A 14,660-nucleotide genomic window follows, 5' to 3' on the forward strand; every position below is an offset into this window, starting at 1 on the left:
TACTCTATGTGGTTCTTATGAATATTAAATGAATTAATACAGATAAAAGCCTTAATCAATGCAGAGCTATGTTCCTGTTAGTTATTATTATCCTTGCAGATACATATCAATGCTGAGAAATGACTCCAAGGAAAGACACCAAGACATTTCAGAGGCAATCTCTGGGTGGTGTATCATTTTTTTTATTCTTTATATTATTATATTCTCCAAATTTCATATTGCACAAATGCCAGGGTATTGGAGGAGGGTTTTGTTAGACTACTTATTCCCTAGCCCTGCTTCCAGAATACTCCTCTTCCTCCCTTTCTTAAAGCAAACGAACAACTCCACCAGCAGCAGTCATCTTGGCAAATGAGGAAACCTCAGGATGAGAATCCTGTGTTAACAAAGGTAGGGCAGTGAGACAGGAAAGTCATCACAGAGTGCTGGACAGATTACCCCAGACTACCTCAGATGTAATTTAGGAGAAAGAAGCTGAATCTTAAACACTTGAGTTTTTTACCAAAAGCAAACAAATCTAATCCTAACTGATAGAAGCAGGGTAATACATTATTTATTTGAGACTTTCTTTCTGCATTTTACCTTTTGTATTCCACAGACATACTCTGGACTGTTCAAATCCCAGGACCAAAAACTGAAGCTGGCAAGAGCATACTTGCCTTCCTGGTTTCATATCCACAAAGCCAGAGCTCCTTCCAGGGACGGCCTGGTCTATTCCCAGAAGGCAATGAGAGGAGAGAGGAAGCAGCAAGGCAGAAAGGGAGACCCCCAAATGGGCCAGGGTTGGAGGTCTGTGGCTTCCTGCTCCTGGCAGTATGGGGGGCATTGGTGGGGCCTCAGAGGAGAACATACAATGGAGCCCAGGAGCTCCCAGTCTTGCCAGAGCAGTCCTGGCACCATGTTGGCAGAGGGGTAGCAAAATCACAGGATGTCAGGGAGCCTGTGAAGTGGACAGTGGGGGCTCCTTGGCCAAGTGAGGTGAGAGGCCTCCCTGTCCAGATAGATTCCACATAAGCTCCAGCTTCTGGTTTTACCCAGGGATGGGAACCTGAGGGCTAACATCAAATGTTTGGCCATCCAGGCTGGCTGGAGGGTCTGCAGTCAGGTTTGCTTTAATTCAAAGAAAGAGGTATTTCCTGCATAACTGAGATTCATACTTGCTGTAGTATCCTTTATGAAATTTGGTACTTTATAAACATCAAATGGCTTATAAATAAGCCTTATATGTGGTCACAGAGAATCCCGAGATGATAACGGAACACCCCGAATCTAAGGAACAGTGATCCCAAGGCACGTAGGTGCCTGTGCCCCTCGACTTGTTGCTGTGTGAGGCTGGTCTTGCTTCTTCATCCGGGAGGGGCCACTTCACACAGATGTCACTTTGTTCTACGCAGGATGAGGGAGGAATTTCTGCAGCTGTCACAGCTCACGTCCACTTCCGTCTCTATAAAACCTATTGCGTTTGGATGTGTTCAAACTCCCCCACCGTAAAAACTTTCATTGCTTTCAAAGGAGAGGCTCCCTTGAATCATGTGGAATTAAGGGGCTTATTTCAACTGGGTGTTCGTCGTCTGAGGACAGGGTCCCTGAGAAACACTGAGCTAGTCTGGTCTCAGCCACAGAGCAGACCCTGATAACAAGTCAGGGGCAAATGCTCAATGGGAGCTTTTGACAAAATAAGGTTTAAAGCTTTTGACATTGAAGTAAATAATGAGCAAAATACCTGGGTTGTCACTCAGGGAGACTCTTCTCATTTCCTGTTGTTACCTTTTAAGTGTTGTCTTGGATAAACAAAGGCCATCTGCCTTCTCTCTCATCCCTACAGGGTACAGGTGTTTCTCTTTTACTAGTCTTTCATCTTGGAGGTGATGCTGGCACTGGGAAGTGGGGATTGGCAGGGCCGAAGTGGACCCAGGCCAACATCTAGCAGCTTTGGCCGACCCCTAGCAATGGTCAGTCTGATCCATCAAACCACAGCTGTGACTGAGGAGACTGACCTTATTGGTAGCGGACCACAGTGTGATGGGTCTGTAATTTGTAAAGGCAGACCAACTCCTAACTGGTAAAAATACTGTGGCGTTCATTAGAACTAAAAAGACAAATGACTAACTCGGTTATAGACAATTACTAAAAATTATATTTGGAAACAATCAAAAGACTTTGAAGTCTCTTTTCAGTGTATTGATTCCTACATATAAAAATCAATGTCACAACATATTGGGTCTGATGGGACATTTTACTGACCTCCAAAATTTGAGCAGTTTGCAACATCCATGGAGCCACATTCTGGAAAAACTGAGTGAAAAAATTTACCCAAGCTCTATTCAGCATGTACTGTAAATAAGTATCGATTTGAAAGGTACAAAAACACAGCTGGTAAGATTTGCTTTAGCTTCAAATTTTACAAAAGACTTTGCTAGGATTCTGTTTCCTAATTCTTGTAGGAAATGAAGCAGGGCCTTTGAGGGTCAGTCTCTACACCAGAACAACTTACTTATCTGGAATTACTTAGGGATGTTGTTGATAAATATGAATAATCTGAATGTCAGATCTTACCTAGGTAAAGGCTGAAATTTCTGCAGCTGAGTTGTTTTATATGGATTAGCTTCATTTTATATATCTATGTATCTGGGGGCAGGGGAGAGGGTGAGGGAGAAAGAGAATCTTAAGGAGACTTGACGCCTGGTGTGGAGCCTGATGTGGGACTCGATCTCACAACCCTGAGATCATGACCTGAGTCGAATCAAGAGTTGGACACTAAACTGACTGAGCCACCCATGTGCCCCAAGATTATTTTAATTTTAAATACAAGATCCTAAATATATTTTTTCCATTTGTTAATGATTCAAGGCCACCAGTATCATAACCAGTGGCAGTGCTACAGTCTGATATACGGCTGTTCCTTGGGATCACTGATGTTCCCCAGCCTGCCTGCCTTGGCACTAGGAAGGCTGGTCAGAGCACCTGCTGAGCTCCTCCCCCATGAATACTACCAGCTGAGAAGGAGCACAGGCTCAGAGGTTCTACCAAACCCCCTCAAAAGGGAAGTGAACATTCCTTCCAGCTCAGACTTTACCCATGACTCACTTCTTCAACCCATGCCATATTCCACAGGTTAAGGGGCCAAAGAACAAGCTTATAAATCTACAGTCAATACATATTTGTTGAGATTAAGTCATGTATATCATGTATATCTTGAGGTCCCTAGTTCAGAGCATACTGAAGCTTCTCTATAAATGCTGACTGATGAAGTGTCACTGGGTATGTGTGTGTGTGTGTGTGTGTGTGTGTGTGTGTGTGTGTGAGACAGAGAGAGAGAGAGAGGAGGAGACAGACACACAAAACATACTAGCAATGTTCAATAAAACAACAAATTTAATGACGGTAGCATAAAAGATAATAGGAGAAATAAATTTTTAGGAAGAGTATTTACATATTATCTTAGTATCTCAATGAAAGATGAATTTTGCAGATGGGTGTGTGTTCCTTCACATGAATTGAATATCCTAACTTTATTTTTGTATTTAATTCCAAAAGGACAAGTATCAAGAAAAAAAATATTGGGTAGCCTTAAAAATAGGAATTTTTATGTCTTGAAAAGAATCATAGTACAGTTAGGAAAGCTGAGAAATTACATGTCTCTTTCCAATCTCTGGATAGGTTGAGAAGTCCAGGAGTATTCGTCCGGGACTGAAAGTTCCTTACCTCTGCTGGCACTTACAACTTTAGATCATTCTCATATTAAAAAATATCCTTCCTTAAATATACCTGGGTTAAAGTGTCTTTTTTTGTGTCCTTTTGACAAAGGACAATCTGGTCAGTTTCTTAAAGATACTTATTAAGCTACCTCTTAACAGTACAGCAGTGAGCTCTGCCAAGATCCAGTAAATGGGCTAGGGTTTTTTTTTTTTTTTTTTTTTTTTTTGTATGTGTGTGTGATGTGCTCTTTTGTTGGAAGACTGAATATGTCTTCATGTATGCATCACAAATAACTTGATAGATGTGGTAAGTGCAATGACAGACACATGCCCAAGCCTTAGAAGTGGAAGAGCAAATGGTGATCCTGACTTTTAACAATGCAGTGTTCATTTTTAGGATTAGTCCTTTCTCTGTGAGCACAAGCCCAGCAAGTTCCAAACAGCTCGGTGGGTTGCGGTCAAGAAACCCTTGAGTGTCAGGGGAAGGCACAGGTGATTACTTAGGAATAAGGCACTCCTAGGTTGCCATAAATGTTTGCATCCATCTTTCTTTCTGTAGTCCTGTGAGATAATTAGTCTCCACCCATGTCCTGGCACAGAGCTCCTAAAATCCTTACAATTTCCTGAGTGATATGATCTCTAGAAGGATCTCTTGTTCTAGTATTTATCTTTGACCTCATCCTGAGTCCTAAAACCCTTGTAAATGCCTAAGCGATAAGAGCACCAGGAACACCTTTTGTTCTAAGGAGGTGACTCTGGGTGGGCTGCTGGTTGGGGACTGGCCACCAGAAAGCCCCCCACAATGATCAGATGCTAGGATATCCCACACTGCAAGTTCGGGGGAGTCAGCCTATAGCTGATTCAAACCCTCATTTAAAACAGTCGACATACTGGTATACCCAAGTGCATGGCTTTGTGATTTTTAGACACAGAGGTGTAGAAGCACACTAAGAACTCAAGGTTTTGAGAGTCAGAGATTGTCATTTTGTTTCAGTCAGCAGCAACTTTCTAGAAGGTAGCAAGCTCTATCAACATCAGAGAATCCCAGCCATCAGCTGCCTACAATTCCAGCCGGTGCCAACAGGTCTTACATCCCTTTGTTCTCTTCAAATATAAGAAACCAGAGGCGTGATTAAGATGTTCTGAGCATTTCAAACTACAGGCCAGACGGTAATTTCCCATTTCAGCAAAATGCCCTGAACACCCTTCCTGACTTGATAGCCAAACCCCATTTACAAACCTGAGCAGAAGGTAGAGGCGAAGTTCTGGAGGGCCGAGTCCACCTCTTCCACGCTGGGCAGAGCCAGCAAGCGAGGAAGGAGGCTTTCCAGGGACTGCAGGAACAGCCTGGCGCTGTGCTGGTCTGCCTCCTGGTTCTTCAACAGTTTCAGGGACAGAGCGGCGGTCCGCAGGGACCGGTGGCCCAGGCAGTCCCGAGGGGTCTGCTCTTCATCCGCCAGCGAGCCGTTGTCCGACCCGATGTCTGACACATCCGACCTCCCCGAGTCCTTCTCCGCCGCCATCGAGTACTGATCACAGGAATCGAATTCGGTCCGCGAAAGGTCTTGGTCATCCACGCTGAAATTGCTTTCGCTGTACCTGGAGCCGTAGGACCTCATCCTGCAGTCCACCGACAGGAAGTTAGTTATGTCGGGGAAAGCAACCGTGTGGCTTCTCTGCACCACATCTGGCTGGTCCACGGCTTCAGCCTCGGGCACTTTGCTCAGCATCTCCTTGCTCTCTGGCACGGCGGGCGACTTGAGACTGCTCTTGTGGTGGTCTGCGTGCTCCTCCGGTGTTGTCTGGCCCAACTCGCCCTCCAGCGTGGTCTGGCCCGTGTCGGTGGTCACGCTGATGCTGATGTCAGGGCTCCTTTCGTTCCCCAGCTCCCACGACGTGTGCTCTGAGGACAGGATGCGCCGCTGCCAGCGGAAGTCAGCCTCGTTGATCTCCATGGAGTCTCGGCTCCACTCGGCGCCGTCCTTCAGCTCCTCCAGGCGCAGCAGCAACAGCTGGACCTGGCTTTCGCTCAAGCCCTTGCCCTGGCTGAGCTCGTCCAAGGCCCCGAGCAAGGTGCAGACGCAGGACACCGCAGCATAGCACGCTTCGATGCCGCCCTTGATGCACGCTTCCGTCATGCCATCCATGATGCTGAGGGTCCAAAGAAGAAAACAGCGTGAGAAACATGGGAGAATGCTCCAAAAGGAACAAGAAGTGTCAGCCTGGTGAACAGTACAGTATTCAAGAGAGATCCTCTGATCTGCATGGAATTGAATGGTCTGGGCCAAGGAGGAAATGAAACTAACATTCCTGGGTGCACAGAGGAAAACCTTCAGGTAGAGTGGCCCACCTTGAATCACATTCTCTCTCAGTTGGCTGGTTTATTTGGATACGCACAAAAATTCCAGATGGACTTTATAATCTCCACAAGGACAGAGGACAGGCATTGAATAATCTCACTTTTGTGAGATTTATGTTCAGTTTTTCACAGTGCCTATCCGATAATGAGGACATCCTCTATAAAACAAACATGTTTCTGAACAGATGCATGTGAGTACAACTATTACAAATTAGATAATATTCAGTTTTCTAGGGGAGGGCTAAAGGAACCTTATAGTACTGTGATTCAAAAAGTTTTTGCCTAAAATAACCCCAATGAATAATTGTACATTTCACTTTGCATACAGGGTTTACTTTAAGACAATATGAAAATATGGAAAGCACATGATCATAATACATTGAAATAAGATTTCTCATATGGCTTGTGGGAACATTATTAAAAAATAAAATTCCACATAATGCAGATTCATAAAAATTTCAGCGATTTTAAAACACGGTCAAATGTATTCAGAGAAACAGTCCTTGCCAAGCAATAATAGATGGAAAAGCGGGAATGTAGCATACAGTTTGAGAAGATCCAGATGAGACTTTCTTTTAGAAATTGATCTTTTTCTAGATTCTGGTTCAGTGGAGCTGGGTCCTGCCAAGTCACAGAGACGCTGTGGGCTCCCAAGTAGCTTTAAGAAAAAGGGGGAAAAATAAGTGTAGTGAATAAACTGGTTTTAAAAAAGCACAAGGTTTTAAACTGTGAGCTCAAGTAAGCATGTATTTTAGAGAAAGTGAGTGATATACTCTAAGGAAAAACACAACTATTTGGAACTACAAATCTTAATAAAACGGATCTAGAATTCCTCTTGTCATGGAATACATGGGTTCCCTGCTCCCTAATTCAGGACTGGCTTAGACAAAGCAAATTCTCTAAGGGATTGTTTCAAAAAATTTTATAGCACAGAATCATAAGGCACTTGCATCTACGCTCTTTACTAAGAATGGCCTATAATTTAACTTCTCTGTACTCTCTTTGTCTCATTTGAAGCTGGTTAGCTTCAAAAACAGGACTGATCAAGTATACATGGAACATTCTCTGGGGTACATCTTAAGTTAGGGTACAAAACAAGTCTTAAATTTAAGATAACTGAAATCATAGCAAGCACCTTTTCTAACCACAGTGGCATGAAAATAGAAGTTAATTACATGAAGACAATAACGTTACACTTTAAGGAACTGGAAAAGAAAAAGTGAAGCCCAAATTTGGTAGAAGTAAATAAGAAAGATTACAGCAGAAATAAATGAAACAGATACTAAGAAATAATGGAAAAGATCAATGAAACTAAGAGTTGGCTCTTGGGAAAGATAAAATGGACACACCACTTACTAGACTCACAAAAAAATCCAAAAACCAAACAAACAAAAAACTCATTAGATTTAAGTAAGTAAAAGCAGAAATGAAAGAGATGTTAAAACTGATAACCACAGAAATACAAAAGATCATAAGACACTCCTATAAAGGACATATGCCAAAGTTGGACAATCCAGAAGAAATTAATACAGTTCTAGATGAATTTGACCTATGAAGACTAAATCATGATGAAAAAGAATATCTGAACTGATCAATAACCAGTATGGAGATCGAATTGGTAATCAAAAGCCTTCCAACTGGATGTGCACTGGGTGTTATACGCAACTGATGAATCATTGAACGTTACAAAGACACTTACGATGTACTATATGCTGGCTAACTGAACATAATAAAAAAAATAAATTCATATATTAAAATTATTTTTTAACATAGAAAAAACCTCCCAACTAACAAAAGTCCAGGACCAGATGGTTTCACCAGTGAATTCTACCAAATGATTGAAGAAGAATTAGTATCAATCCTTCTCAAAAAATAGAAAAGGAGGAAGCTGCCCCAAACTCATTTTGTAAGGCTAGCATTACCTTGACACCAAAACCTGGCAAGGATACCACAAAAAAACAAAATTATAGGCCAATATCCCTGAGGAACATAGATGCAAATATCTTCAATGAAATGTGATCAAACTAAATTTCACAACATATTAAAAGGATCATACACCATAAACAACTGGGATTTATTCCAGGGATGCAAAGATGGCTCAATGTGCACAAATTAGTGGAATGATACACAACATTAACAAAATGAAGGGAAAAAAAATAGATAATTTTAATAGATGCAGAAAAAATATTTTGACAAAATTCCACAACCACTTATGACAAGAATTCTCAAAAAGGTGAACACAGAGGGAACATACCTCAACATAATAAAGCCCACATATTATAAGCTCACAGCTAGCATGATATTCAACAGTAAAAAGCTGAAAGCTTTTCCTCTAAGATCAGGCACAAGACAAGGATGTCAGTCTCGCCACTTTTATTCAAAATAGTATTGTCAGTCCTAGCTACAGCAATCAGGCAAGAAAAGAAATAAAAGGGATCCAAATTGGAAAGGAAGATGTAAAACTGTCACTATTCACAGATGGCATGATATTATATATAGAAAACCCTACAGACTCTATAAAAAGCTGTTAGAACTAACAACTGAATTCGGTGAAGTTGCAGGACACAAAATCAACATACAAAAATCTGTTGTATTTCTACCCACAAATAAACTATCAGAAAGAGAAATGAAAAAAAAAAAACCACAATCATATTTACAAAGCATCAAAAAATAATAAAATGCCCTTCCAACCCACCATCTGCCATGGAACTACCATCAAGATGTAAAGCTTCGTGAAAACCCTTAAGGCTGAACCCTCAGCTACAGTAGACAGTGTAAAAGCCAAGATTCAGGATAAGGAAGGAATTCCTCATGATGAGCAGCGACTGCTTTTTGCTGGCAAGCAACTGGACGATGGATGTACTTTGTCTGACTACAGTATGCAAATGGAGCCCACTCTTCATCTTGTGTTGAGACTTCGTGGTGGTACTAAGAAGAAGGGAAGGAAGAATAAGTCCTACATTGCTCCCAAGAAGAATAAACTAAGAGAAACGGCTGTTCTGAAATACTTTAAGGTGGATGAGAATGGCAACGTGAGTCGCCTTCTTTGGGAGTGCCCTTTGGATGCATGTAGTGCTGGAGTTTTTATGGCTAGGCCACTTTGATGGACACTATTGTGGCAAATGCGGTCTGACCAATTGCTTCAACAAACCGGAAGACAAGTAATTATATATGGGTTAATAAAAGACATGAACATTTAAGAAAAAACAATAAAATGCCTAGGAATAAATTTAATCAAGGAGGTGAAAGATTGGAATACTGAAAATTATAAGACATTAATAAAAGAAATTGAAGATGACACAAATAAATGGAAAGATACTCTGTGCTCATGGATTGGGAGATTAGTGTCATTAAAATGTCCATACTACCCAAAGCAATCTACACACTTAATGCAGTATCTACCAAATTTTTAATGTATTTTTCACAGAAATAGCACAAATAAACCTGAGGTTTGCATGGAACCTTGAAAGACCTGGAATAGCCAAAGTAATTGAGAAAGAAGAACAAAGCAGGAGGCATCACACTCCTTGGTTTAAAATTATATTATAAAGCTATAATCATTAAGACAACATTTATATAATAATTTATATAATAATTAAAACAGCATATATAATAATTAAAGCAGTTTTTAGGTACTAACCTAAAAAACAGACATGTAGATCAGAAAGTATAGGTTTATTTCTAGGCTCTCTATTCTTAGAGAATAGAATATTCATATATGTCAAATTAATTTACAACAAAGGAGGTAAGAATAGACACTAGGGAAAGGACAGTCCCTTCAACAAGTGGTGCTTGAAAAACTGGACAGTCACAGCCAAAGGATGAAAACGGACCTCTGTCTTATACGATACACAAAAATTAACTCAGAATGGATTGACTTTAATGTAAGTCCTGAGACCATAAAACACCTAGAAGAAAACACAGGCAATAGCTCCCAGACATGAGTCTTGGAGAGGATTTCTTTAATCTGACACCAAAAGCAAAAATAATCATGTGGGACTACATCAAACAGCAAAGGAACAGCTGACAAAATGAAAAGGTCATCTACTGAAAGTATTTGTGAGTCATATATCTGATAAGGGATTAAGATCCAAAATACATAAAGAACTCAAGTAACTCAATAAAAAAGCAAAAAACCAAATAATCTGGCTTAAAAAATGGTTTAAAACACACACACACACACACCTGAATAGACATTTTTCCACAGAAGACGTATAGATGGCCAACAGGCACGTGAAAGGTGTTCAATATTAATAATCACGGGAAATGCAAGTCAAAACCATAATAAGATACCACTTCACATCTACTAGAATAGCTATTATCAAAAGACTAGAAAAAATAAGTATTGACAAGGATGTGGAGAAAAAAGAACCACCTTGCACAGCTGATGGGAATGGAAATTGGTTCAGCCACTATGAAAAAGAGTATGGAGGTTCCTCAAAAATTAAAAATAGATTGCCATATGATCCATCAATTCCACTTCTGGATATTTATCTGAAGAAAATGAGAACACTAAATCAAAAAGATACATGCACCCCCATGTTCACTGCAGCATTATTTACAATAGCTAAAATATGGAAACAACCTAAGTGTCTCTCAGTGGATAAATGGATAAAGAAACACACACACACACTGGAATATTACTCATCTATAAAAAAGTATGAAATATTGCCATTTGTGACAACATGGATGAACCTAGAGGGTATTATGCCAAGTGAAATAAGCCAGACAGAGAAAGACAAATGCTGTATGATTTCTCCTATAGGTGGTATCTTAAAGACACAGACAAAAAACCAAGCTCGTAGTTACAGAAAATGGACTGGTAGTTGCCAGAGGTGAGGGGTGGGAGGATGGAAAAAAAATGGATGAAGGGGGTCAAAAGGTAAAACAACTTCTAAAAATTAAACACACACACACACACACACACACACACACACACATTGAGAAGCATTTCCTCTTTCTACTTTCTGGAAAAGTTCATGTATTATGAGAATTACTTATTCCTTAAATGTTGGTATAAATAGATATTTTTTTTTAAAGATTTCATTTATTTGGCAGAGAAAAACACGGCGAGAGAGGGAATGGGAGAAGGAGAAGCAGGCCTGCCACTGAGCAGGCAGCTTGAACCCAGGACCCTGGGACCATGACCCTAGCCGAAGGCAGATGCTCAACGACTGAGCCACTCAGACACCACAGTATAAATAGTTTTTAAAGTTATATGGGGAGGTCAGTTTTTTTTTTAAATGGAAATATTCTTTATATACTGATTCAATTTCTTTAAAGATTCTAGAACTATGTAGGTTCTCAATTTTTTCTTGAGCCAAACTGTTAAAGGCTGTATTATTTCCCAGGGATTTATCTATTTTATCTAAGTTTTCAAATGTACTGGTCTCCATGGCCTTAATACCTTCTTTAATGTTTTAATGTTTATAATATCTGTAGTTACATGCTTGTTTTCATTCTTATTTCCACTTGTTTTTACTTATTCTGGAATTTTTAAATTGTGTTTATCAAGAGTTTTTCAACTTCCTCAGTCTTTTCAGAGTCCTGGTACTTTTCACTTTATTGATCCCCTCTACTTTCTTTTTATCACATTCCTTTCTGCTTTCATCCTTATTTTTCCTTTTACTTTCTTTGAACTTAATCTGCTCTTTTCCCAGCTACCTAACTTGGAATATTAGAATATTAATTTTAGGTTTCCAATTTTTAAAATACAATCATTTTAAGCTATGAACACCCTCCTATGTACAGCTTTGGCTACATCCTACAAGTTTTCATGTATAGCATTTTCATAACTGTTCAGTTCTTATTAGTTTTTATTTCCATGAGGTAGAAATCTTTGCAGAGAATTTCCATTTGAAGCTAATTAATTCAGGAAAAGATTGGGTTAAGTGTATTGGAACAGACTTTCTATCACTAAGCCCATTATTTTCAAAGTAATTTATAGTCACAGGAAAAGGTAGATTAACTAGAAAATGTTATATCTTCAGGGGCACTCTTCTTTCCCTCCGTCCTTCCATATTTCCTTTGTACCCGGAAATTGCAAATGTCTCTCTTAGAGGTATAGTAATGAAGCTTTTCTCGCCACATTTTATTATTATTTTTTTTTGACATTGAAAGAGTCAAGTTTCCCTTGCTCCTCTCTTTGCTTTCCTCTCCCTCTGCCTCTTTTCCTCTCTTTCCTGCCCTTGCTCTCCTCATCCCTCTCCTCCTCTCCCACCCTCTCCCTAACCACCAGCCTGCCCTGCATCCAAGGGAAGGGGTCAGGCCTAAGAGCCTCCAGCTGCCCCCTCTTAGGCTAGAAAGGAAGGTGCAGGGGGATAGCTGAGGGGAATCTCACTTTCTCTTGGAATCTCATTACATTCTCGAATCTAACCTTACCAGTAATAAGTTAGATGACATATTTGAATCCCCACATTGATTTGGGGTTTATTTCTCAGTTGTTTCCAAATCTGGAAGGAAAGCAATTACGCTTCTAAAGAATCCTCAACAACCACTTGAAGAAAGGCAGGGCACGCAGAATCTGAGCTTCCTCCAGTGGGAGGGAGAGATGTGCTCTCAGAGGCTGGGGTGTCACAGTCTGATAAAGATTAGGGAACCCCTGGGCAGCTGTATGGCTCAGTTCATTAAACGTCCACCTTTGGCTCAGGTCATGATCCCAGGGTCCTGGGATGGAGCCCTGCATTGGGCTCCCTTCTCAGCGGGGAGTCTGTTTCTCCACCCCCCCCTCCACCGCTCATGTGTGTGCTCTCTCACTCTCTCCCCCTCTCAGATAAATAAATAAATAAAATCTTAAAAAAAAAAAAAATTAAGGAATTCCTTCTGAAGCCAAACCAGGGAAAGAGGAAAGGAAACAAGGTGAACTTTTGATTACTGTTCCTTTTTTTGGGAAAGCAGAAACCGAAAAGAAAATTGTCACTTGAAGAACAAAATGTCCCGTCTTTGATTAATAGGCACACGGCGTGTATGGCGGGGTGACAAGTCACAAAGACAACAGGGAAATAACACACCAAGTTCTCAAACTCCAAAAGGTTGAACAAACATCCTGGGTGCCCAGTGGTTTTCCTTGTGTGCACAGATGGCACATTTTGGTTTCCAAGTTACCAAGCTTCCCAGCTGAATGGTTGTCATAGTGAGTGGAATAACCCGGCCCCCATCGGTCAGCTGTGCTCCATGGGGCAGCATGGCCTGGCCCTGCTACTCATGTAAAATCATCTGGGGGGGAGCTAGACAAATCGATGAGAAAGGGGAATACACTCCAAACTTCCTACGCGGTGGTCAATAAATGCTTATTGAAGATACATTTAGACACCTATGTGCCCCGTAATGCAATGTATTTACTTAGCATTCAGGCAGCAAGGGCATCTGCCGTGGGCAGCCACAAGTCCAGGACCAGTCACGTCTGGGTGGGAAAGAAAGGTTTCTGCTGTTCTCAAAACACCCTCCTTGCGGATATTCTGTCCTCAGGTCCATCCGTCATTCAGCTGCAATTCCCTGAGCACTTACGCTGAGGCAAGCACTCTGCAGTGTTAGATAAGGGGGTAGGCAGGGCACATATAAGAGTAACATACACACACACATACTTGAAGAGACAGGAAGTTTGTACCAAGTCATACTGGGAAACGGATCAGTGCGATGGGACATAAAATTAATTGCTAAATGATGGAATTTAAAGAATGTCATGGTTTAAGGAAGCAGAACGGTAAAGGTCGATGATTTTGACAGCAGAGGCAGCCGTCCTTAGAATGTCTGGGTTCACCTGGCAGCCTGGCTACTCGTAAGGACTTTGGGCAAGTAACTTCACATGGGGCCTCAGCTTCCCATCTGGAAATCGGGCATGGTATTCTCTTCCTAAGAGGGTTTGTAGATAAATGAACATGAAGTGCCAGCTACACCTAGCACAGTGGAATCACTTCTGGACCCTGCTAGGGGGCATGGGCCCTGGGGAGGAGGGAGGGGAGTCTGAATAGAGGCAGGAAAGTGGGAGCGGGACAGAGCAGGGTCAGTCAGATGGAAGGGGGGTGAACCTGGGAAAGGATGGGAAATAAGAATGATGAGAGAAGGATCTGGAAACTGGGCAGAGTCATTCAGTCTTGCTGAGAGAGTCAACAGGAGCCATTAGAGCCCGAAAAATACTTAACGGTGGTGACTTATGAGCCTAAATTCAGAAAGACAAAAGGAAGAAAACAGGCAGGTGGCAGACAAGGAGCTAAGTGAGAATTGGTATACTACTCTTGGCAGGAGGTCATGAGGACCAGCTATTTTCAGCCTCCACACATTTCTTCTTTTCCTTAGCATAGCAATAAGCATGCCAAATAATTACCTAGCACTTTATACTTACAGAGTATTTATACCAACGTTATTGTATTTCGAGACTTTGGAATATTGCTACTATGTAAAGATAAAAAATTGTGAGTTCAGGGTTAAGTGATTTAGCTGCTACCACCTTGCTGGGGAGTGGCAGAGACAGGATCTAAACCCTGACTCTTCAACTCAGTCTCACGAAGGGGTAGGTGACACAGCATGGAAAGGGAGTCCCAGAATCATCTGCATTGCAATATCAAAGTATGGTAATAAGTGTGTTTCAGCAAAAGATGATGGGT

The 14,660-nt window shown here is 41.2% G+C and overlaps 1 protein-coding gene and 1 pseudogene across 5 annotated transcripts in view; one reads left to right on the forward strand and one right to left on the reverse strand.

Moving 5' to 3' along the window:
• Nucleotides 1-14,660, reverse strand: part of ARFGEF3 (ARFGEF family member 3) — a 184,895-nt gene that overhangs the window by 63,331 nt on the left and 106,904 nt on the right. For all 5 annotated transcript variants that reach the window (XM_004740298.3, XM_004740297.3, XM_004740296.3 and 2 more), the window contains 2 exons: nucleotides 6,603-6,715; nucleotides 4,939-5,849 (listed from right to left, as the gene is read on the reverse strand). In XM_004740298.3, the coding sequence (XP_004740355.1) occupies nucleotides 4,939-5,849; nucleotides 6,603-6,715 (1,024 nt within the window). The remainder of the gene's footprint in view (nucleotides 1-4,938; nucleotides 5,850-6,602; nucleotides 6,716-14,660) is intronic.
• Nucleotides 7,212-9,222, forward strand: LOC123387820 (annotated as a pseudogene).

Source organism: Mustela putorius, unplaced genomic scaffold (genome assembly GCF_011764305.1).
Source record: "Mustela putorius furo isolate JIRA1106 unplaced genomic scaffold, ASM1176430v1.1 tig00003863_pilon_pilon_pilon, whole genome shotgun sequence".
NCBI lineage: Eukaryota > Metazoa > Chordata > Mammalia > Carnivora > Mustelidae > Mustela > Mustela putorius.